The sequence below is a fragment of the Cryptomeria japonica genome, chromosome 3 (assembly GCF_030272615.1).
Source record: "Cryptomeria japonica chromosome 3, Sugi_1.0, whole genome shotgun sequence".
Lineage (NCBI taxonomy): Eukaryota > Viridiplantae > Streptophyta > Pinopsida > Cupressales > Cupressaceae > Cryptomeria > Cryptomeria japonica.
In genome coordinates this window covers 969,456,910-969,465,838 of record NC_081407.1, presented here as the reverse complement: position 1 = coordinate 969,465,838, position 8,929 = coordinate 969,456,910, and the positions used below count along the sequence as shown (strand labels likewise).

The window sequence follows — 8,929 nt, the reverse complement described above, 5'->3', positions numbered from 1 at the left end:
TGTTCATTTATATCCAACTTCAATGTCAATAAACTTGAAAAAATGGAGGAACACAAAATTTTAGTATTAACAAACAGAAAAGAATGTTTAAGGAAAAAATAAGAGAGATTTAAAAATGTTATTGCATGAGAGATTGGAACCCACTTAAAATAGTATTTATAAGAGAATGGTTGCCAAAAGAAACTGCCACAGCTAGTCATCTGATATGAGCCATTAAATCTATCTGAGGTTAGATTGTAAATTCATGTTGATAAACTTTTGGCTGTCTATATTTCATTGCAATGGATAATCATCTATCGAAGAATCAGTTACCATAACTATGTCACTACAAAGCATCTTTGCTAGCTTCATAAAATATTTGAAGTTGTAGCAATTTTGCTTTTATTAATTATGTTTTTTTGGCATATACTAGTAAACATTTTAAACTTCAGGTGGAATGTTGTGATTAATGCATTGTCTATGTTATGACTATAAATATAGACCAACTGAACCTGCATTTGTAAGATTACATGTGTCCCAGAGAAACAGCTTAATACTATGTGTTTGCTTGCAGTAAATACCTGCTTTTTTAGTACCATTTAGAATAAGAACCCTGCTTGATGCTGCCAATCAAAATTTCCGTCCTCCTAATCATGAGAGATACAGATCTGGGAAATGTGTAAGCATTTAAAAGTGTTTGATATACTGAATTTAGACATCCACATATGGACGAAAGTCAATTTGAAAATTGGGATTATATTCAGCAAACATGTCACATTGAGGGAACATTACAATTTTTATTGGCTTTGAAAATACCACTGGCACAAGAAATCCAAGATTGAATTTATAGTTGTCCATGCAGAATTTTCTGCATCAAGTGAACCAACAATAAAATGGCCTTGTACATGGATGAATTCTTTGAGCTCTTTAAAAATAACTGGACATGACTTGATTTCTACTGCTAATCTATTGCACTAAAGCTGAATTTGGAGTTCAACTGCCTTTGCAACATGTGCTAAAAAATGGAGTGCAGCATAAATAATCTGCAAAATCCTGTCTAAATAAGAAATTATTAACTTGTCCAAAGCATGACTTCTGCAACTGATTCATCTGGGAGAAATGAAAACAGCCTAAAGCAGCCCTGACCCTCTCGATCACAATTAGAATATCCAAAATTTCTGCCCCAAATCAATTGACTGTAACTGCTAGAAAAGGTACGTAAATCAAGATCTTGATCTAGAATCCAGTTTCAGGGATTAAATGGAGCAAAAGCTACCACTGAATTGTGTCCACCAAATCCAAATGAGTTTGAGATACCTGCCATAAATGATATTAACAATCAGTTACAGTGTCTAAAACGGTAAAACCCCTTTGCTATTTGCTCAGCTTTTGCAAGGAAGAATAAACAACCAATACCAGATCAACAAATTGAGTATTCTTTACAAATTAGTATAGATGTTTGTGGAATGTGTATTTTATGATAACAGTAAAAAGTGTAAGGCTTGGAAAGAATGAAAGAAAAAAGCATGTGCACCCAACTCCTCATAAAAATTGAAATGGAATAACCAAAGGCAAAAGGCCATAAGCAACAATTTAAGAATTTTCAAAATAACCAGCAAAATTATGATTGACAGAAAAACAAACATCCATGCTTCCCTTCATATAATTAATAATACCAAGTCAGAAGACTGTACACCAACTATAGATAAATCAAGGGAGATCACACACTAATCTTGCAGTTGCAAACCTAGTAGAGCAGTGTGTTCAGTTACTAGTTCTCTATGGATGTGTGTGCATATACAAACATACACTAGTCAAAGTTATTCAAGCTCCTTACCAACATGTACTTCATGCTGCTTCTTTACATTTGGAACGGTGTCAATCGTAACATCCGATTCTGGATTCTGCCAAGAGTATTAGCACACAAATTGAATTATTCCAAGATTCATACTCCAATTGGTAAGGAAAGAAAAGGCAATTGAATTTAGTCTACTGATCATGATGCACCAAGAAAATAGAACTCATTGCGATCAAGTTATTAGGTAAAATTTTGCTACTTGGCAAAACCACTTACAAACTGATTAATTGTGGGGTGAAGCCACCCAGTAGTGATAGCCTTAATAGTTGCTATTGCTTCCAGTCCACCAGCAGCACCAAGGCAATGCCCAATCATTGACTGCAAATGTAAAACCAATGTAATGTAAGAGACAAATGTGTTTTTTGCAATGGAAATGAGTGTGCAGCATTTTTAGAGGTCAGCAAATTGGTTATCATGATGCTTTATACGTCAGGATAAGACTCCAATGCGTTCCATGGAAATCATATTAGTAGGATCAAAACAACACAAATTAGTCTTCAAGTTTTCATTGGAGACAAGTAATTTTCATTTTAAGATTTTAACTATTCCTATTTATCACATTTTTCAATCCATGGATTGAACTACGGATAGATTTTCACCTTTGTTCCGTTCATTTTTATGCCAGAAGTATCCTTAAAGACCTTCTTGATAGCACTAACTTCTGCCAGGTCTCCTGCTAGTGTGGATGTTGCATGACAATTGATGTAGTTGACCTGGGTAATAATGAGGATGTTATACTTGACTATCAAACCTTAAAGGTAAAAATTTTAGGAATACTGCTTCCAAAGAATCAATAGAGAATGCAGGTAAATCTATACACTGGTATGCATTTTCTGTGACATCAAAGATTCTTACCTCCTCAGACGAAACTCCTGAATCTTCCAAGGCTTTTGTGATGCATGTTGAGACACCAAGCCCATCAGACCGGGGATCTGTCATATGATGTGCATCACAAGTGACACCTCCACCCAGGTATTCAGCTATAATTGGAGCTCCTCGCTTCATTGCATGCTCAAGACTTTCCATAACCTGGTTTGGACAAACTTTGCTCAGCAATACATCTATCTTCTTTATCAATCTGTAATAATCTTTGGATATTCAGAAGCATAGTGCTCTTTTTCTAATTCAAACCCTATTCAAAATGAGGCAAAACATTTTAATGCCTTACTCATTGGTTGAGGTAACCAATGAATATATACAGTGCCTGAATTTGAAAATGTTGCTGATAATCCTTTCTAAAAGGTTCAATGGTTCAGATAAGTTCATTTGACATGAAAAAGGATTGCTAGTTTCCTGAAAATATTAAGTTCCACTTAAATCAGAACAATTCTAGTTTTTGTTCAAAAGTAAACATGTCCCATATTTTAAGCTCACCAGCACACCAGCACCTTCACCCATGACAAAGCCATCACGCTCTTTGTCCCATGGTCTTGAAGCTGTCTGAGGGTCATCATTCCTGTTTGAAAGAGCCCTGCAAGCAATAAACCCGCCCACCCCTACTGGAACAATAGCAGCTTCTGTACCACCTGCAAGCATAATGTCTGCTTCACCTCGGCGAATATGGTTTGCGGCTGCAAAGAAACAGTAATTTGCTGTTGCGCATGCTGTTGAAATTGAGTAGTTTGGACCCATTAATCCTGTATCAATTGCCAATAATGCAGATCCCATGTTTGTAATAGAGTAAGGGATGAAAAAGGGTGTGATTCGTTTGTATCCCTTCTGCACAAGAGCCTCTACTCCATCGGAGAATATTGAAAGGCCACCCATCCCTGTTCCTACCAGCACTCCAACACGGGTTTTGTCTATCTGCATGCAACAAATTGCAAGTAATTATATTATTCAAATGTCTTTAAAAAACAAGAGAAGACATATGTTGACTTCCGATTTTAAAGTTCATAAAACTGCAGATATGATTTTCCCACCTGGTTAAATACATTTCAGGGCTTTGATTTTTATATTTTTTATTATTAGCCAATTGCCTTCCAGCACACGGTTTCCAACATTTTTTTATATCAACAATGTTAATTAAATGGAATGGCTGACATTTAATCTCTGAAAGCAGAAATTAAAATTCTACTGTAGCAAAGCAGATTCATGCAAACAATTTTTCTCAACAACAAAGGTGCTGTCTGAAATGTGTATTTATCCTTTTCCACTGAGACAGAATGCAAAATCCTCTTCAGAACCTTTGAGTTCATTGAGTATATGCACCAGGATATCCATGATTTAATTTGAAGTTAAACACTAACCACCCTATAACAATAATGGCATAATGCAGCCTTTCATCACCACAAAGAGAAGAGATGATTAGCCACAAAATACGCATATGCATACCGTGCTGCTATGCTACCAGAAACAAGAGACATGAAACATGACAACAACAAAATGCAATGGAAAACAGTATTTTAAAAGGTTGCATATAAGAAATGGATATATAATATATATATATATATTCTAAAATATATATATATATATATTCTAAAATATATACATAATTTCTATATAGAATCATTTATATTGACCTTATTCATCATTTATATCATAATAATTACTAAAATCATAACATTATATTAAAAATATTTAATATTGAATGTTGTGTATATTTAAAAATATAAAAAAAATTAAAAATTAATAAAAAAGGACAGAAACAGCCATTTGCAGCAAGAAACCGATTGCAAGCGGTTAAAACACAATATTTCTGGTAACTATGCTGTTCTGTTGAAGCCTGATATTTTGTAGAAAACATACAAATTCCTCATTTTCTTTTTATTTCCCGTAAATCGTATGTATTGGTGCACTCTGCCCTCTAGAAACAGTGTGTCTAAAATTGCAGAACACAAGCCCTGTTCCTCCTACTGATGTTATCTGTAATCAGATTGGCTTCTCAATTTTTACTACCTGGCTTTTTGGGCTGCGATTTAGCAGTAAGTTAGAACACTTAACACCAAGATAACTTGGGTTCAAATCTGCTGGACTTACTCCACAACATCAACAGTATGTTAACAATCACTGTTCTTAAAATGAACTTTACAGTTCGCTCTCTCTCCAGACAATATATAAAAGGGTACTTTTCTAATTCGATAAATAAAATAGAAGGCAAACCCTCTCAAAAGCACAAAGCCAGGTCTACAAAATCGAACTGTACAAGGCAGTAAGATTTCCTACAACTCGAGAAAAATAATAATTTGTCATCAAATAAGCTTGTCAACTCCCTCTCCAAGATATAAAAAGGGAGTTTTCCCATTGATTTTTGTATTAATAAAAATCTTAATGGGGAACTAAGCTTCAGAAACTGGTAAAAACCAGCTAGATTTTCTACAAACTCAAGAAAAATATTATGTTAGTACCAAACATGCTTCTCAACTTGGCAGATTAGCAGCTAAATTTAAGCAAAATGAATTGGAAATTGAAAATGCAGCTTGATTTCTTACAAACGCTGTAAATTGTACAAATCCCTTTGGAAGATCATTTATATCAGTAAACTTTTGTTAATTAGGATGGACTTCCATACCCGGTACTCTTATAACTGAAAATAAAAAGGGACAGAAAAGCCCAAAAATGTGAACCAGTCCAGAAAAAAGGAAATTTTCTCCTCATCAGGTGAATTATTTCTCAGTTCTTGATACAGTATATTGCATATGGCGTATGCAAAATATGATGTATTTATCTCCTGACGATGTTATTTGTTTTCAAATGGGTTTTTTAACTCTTCTTAACAGGTCAACTGAGATTTCAGTCAAAGGAGTAGATTGGAACATCTTCCCTCTCCAAGCACCATATATATAATCCTACTAGCAGAAATGCAGTGCATCTCCTCTCCAAAAACTAAAACTAAAACCCTACTACCAAGCGATTGAGTTGAAGAAATTGAATAGTTCAAACAAACAAGGTTTCCTACAAAAAGGCAAATAACAATTTCACACCAATGTTATTTCCCACCAAATGGGCTTCTCAAGTGAACAAAGAGCTAGTTCTAAACAAACTGTATTGCAAAATACAGTTACATTTCCTACAAACCCTGCCAAAAGCCAAAAGCAATTCAAAAGTGTGGATTGATTAGGATGAACTGAAAGCACCGTGCAATTGCTACCCTTGTATTCAAAGTTTATTTTATGAGAAGACTAAACAGCGAACCAACCCACAGAAAAGTACTTGAGCACAAGAACCATGCAAGGGCACTCCACAAAAAAAGTTACAAAACCAATTTGATCTAACAAGGACAACAACAACAACTGCAGCTGGGATCAGTTCAATTCAAAAAGGAAAATGATGAAACTGCATTTACAAGTCCCCAAGATATCTTACCTTGTCCAAGTTTTCCTTGCCAAGATTAGCACTTTCAAGCGCCTTTTTCCCGCTAACTATACAGTATCTCCAGCAGTCATCAAGCCTACGGTCATTCTTCCCATCAATGTATCCCTTTGCAGAAAAATCCCTTATTTGTCCTCCAAACCTAACACTGTAAGAAGTAGCGTCAAACCGATCTATAAGCCCAATGCCACTCTGTCCCTCCAAAAGCTTTTCATAAAAAGTGTCAACATCGTTTCCAAAAACAGAGACTAGCCCCATTCCAGTTATAACGACCCGCTTCTTTGGATCATCTTCTCTCTTAGGAGCAGCGGCAGCCATTGCTCTGATCTTCTCATTCCTTCGACCTGCAAAAAGCCCAAAAATTTAAACTCCCCAAAAACGTCCACACTCAACTATCTTACACATTAAAAAAAAACTTACACACCCAAATAAGATTTTGCATGCCAAAAAAACAAATCATGCTCCCAAAAATTTTATATACCCAAAACTTTACACATCCAAGATCTCAAAGTCGTAAATAAACATATCAGAGTATGAGTGATATACCAGTTGTATAAATTGTACATGTAGAATTTCTTTTTGCACTGAGTCCTTTGAATTGGGAAAAACAGGCTTTTCTTGTAAATGTAGAATTTTGCAGCTCTTTGTTTGCAGAAGCTAAAGACAGTGGAGTAATGCTGAGGGATGACATGGTGGGTGTTTTGGATATCTCTACACAGAAGAAATGGAGGAATTTACGAGTTGAGATTGTTAGCAAATGTGTGTACAGGTGGTGGGATTGAGAGGGATTTAGAAGGCATTCCAACAACTCGAGGAAACCTCGTGACTATCGCCTATTGTTTGACAAAATGTTTAAACGGGAGATTTCTCCCACGTTAAGACCATGCCTGTTCTGCAAACTATGAATTATAAAAACAATGAAAATTTCAGTTGGGTAAAAGATAATCACATGTGTTGTAGGTACCCACCTCGACAGCATGATATTCAAATTTATAGTTCGGGCTCAGTAAATTCCGATATTTCATTTTTAAAAACATTGAAATTATTTTACAATGCTTTATTTTTATTTGTTGAAAGAGTTTTAGTGATATTTTTTTAAAGTCTTCAGATTTGATCCGAAATGTCTATAAAGCTATCAGAAATGAAAATCTTATAAGGAGAGACTTAATGTTTTTTTAAACTCCCCTTGACAAGATTTTCATTTCTAATGCCCTGGAAGGTGATTTGGTCATGTATACATCTACCAAGATAAAGAGAATTAGAGAACATATATTAAAATAATAAATAGCAAACTATACTTGCTAAATATATGAAGGGGGGAGGTGATATGAGAACCAAGAAATAAGGGGATAGAGGAGAAGTGCCAAATTTAAATACAAAAAATATATAATGAAAACTGAAAATTAGACATCCTCAAAAAATTAAAGGGGGAAGGAGTAATTGCAGAAAGAGAACAAAGTTGCAAAATTATAGACTTACAAGACCAAAATAAGTAATAGATAAAGAAAGAACAAATGAACAAAGAAGGAAAGAAGTGACAAAAGAGGCAAAAATTATATTCAAAACCTCAAAACCAACAATTGTAGTGAGATAGATAAAGAAAAAACAAATGAACAAAGAAGGAAAGAAATACATAAAAAGCAAAAATTATATTCAAAAACTCAAAACTAACAATTGTGGTGAAAAACCAAGGGTTGAGACAATTTCCAATGCAATTGCTCATTTTGTACTTTTGAATGTGATTTTTGCCTCTTATTTATTTAACTCCTTTCCTTTTTTAATTTTGTTCATTTTCCCTTTCTTTTTTTGTTACTTGTTTTAGCATTATGAGTGTATGATTTTGCAACTTTAGGTGCTCTTTTTCCATTAATTGCTCCCCCCGCCCCCTCCCCTTGCCTCCCCTCCCCTCTCCACACCCTTAGTTTTTGTTTTTTATATGTGTAAGTTTCAGTTTTATTCCATATTTTTTAGGTTTAAAAGTTGGCACTTCCCCTCTTACCCCTTCTTGTTTCTCGATTCTTATGTCACCTCACTCCCCCCTCTATTTAATTAGTATGTTATGATATTTGTCATTTCATTTCTCTTCTCTAGCTCACTCGGTCACATCCAAAGCTTTCAAGGAATTCAATATTAAGGATTGTGGAAATTTAATATCTATTAAAGAATTATACTAAAAGGTGGTGATTTATGGAGTTGTTTTTTGTTAATTTTATTTAATAGTTATTATTTAATTTTTTAGAGTTATTTTTGCAATTAGTAGTTTTGCAAAAAAAATTTAGTAAAGATGAATCCAAACTCTTGTACATGGTTCTATAACACACTATAACCACAAATTACATGTTGTGAAATGTAGCTACATATTTGTTTGTATTCTTCCTACATGCTCAATTCTATTTTTTACATTCTTGTCACATCCTCCAACACTATCTAACTGTAATCCAATTGACTACACCCCCAACCAATTAAAACTTTATAATTGTTTTACTATATAAAGTTAAAAATATATGTTTTTAAAAGCAAAGAAATATATCAAAAAAAGAAAGGAAATATACAAAGTTGTCTTGCACATTTTTATTAAGCAAAATAGTAGTTGTGTGATGTCAACCTTTCTTGTTTATTCGTGGCTAAATTCCAATCTCTAACTTATACTAACTATAGTATTATAGGAGAAGATGGGGTTTAAAATCGCCACTATTTGAAGAAAGCAGAACTTATTTTGTATGTGATCCCTAGATTTAAGATGAGACATATTATAAATAATTTATTTTAACAAAAAAAAAA

The 8,929-nt window shown here is 34.0% G+C and overlaps 1 protein-coding gene across 1 annotated transcript; it reads right to left on the bottom strand.

Annotated features, from left to right (window-relative positions):
- Positions 1-756: 756 nt before the first annotated feature.
- Positions 757-7,104, bottom strand: LOC131035567 (3-oxoacyl-[acyl-carrier-protein] synthase I, chloroplastic). Its single transcript, XM_057967291.2, has 8 exons — positions 6,695-7,104; positions 6,143-6,492; positions 3,212-3,643; positions 2,693-2,866; positions 2,437-2,550; positions 2,054-2,155; positions 1,817-1,883; positions 757-1,296 (listed from the first exon to the last, which is right to left on the bottom strand). Exons 1-8 carry the CDS (start codon positions 6,837-6,839, stop codon positions 1,229-1,231), a joined length of 1,452 nt encoding a protein of 483 aa, XP_057823274.2. The 5' UTR covers positions 6,840-7,104; the 3' UTR covers positions 757-1,228.
- Positions 7,105-8,929: the final 1,825 nt, after the last annotated feature.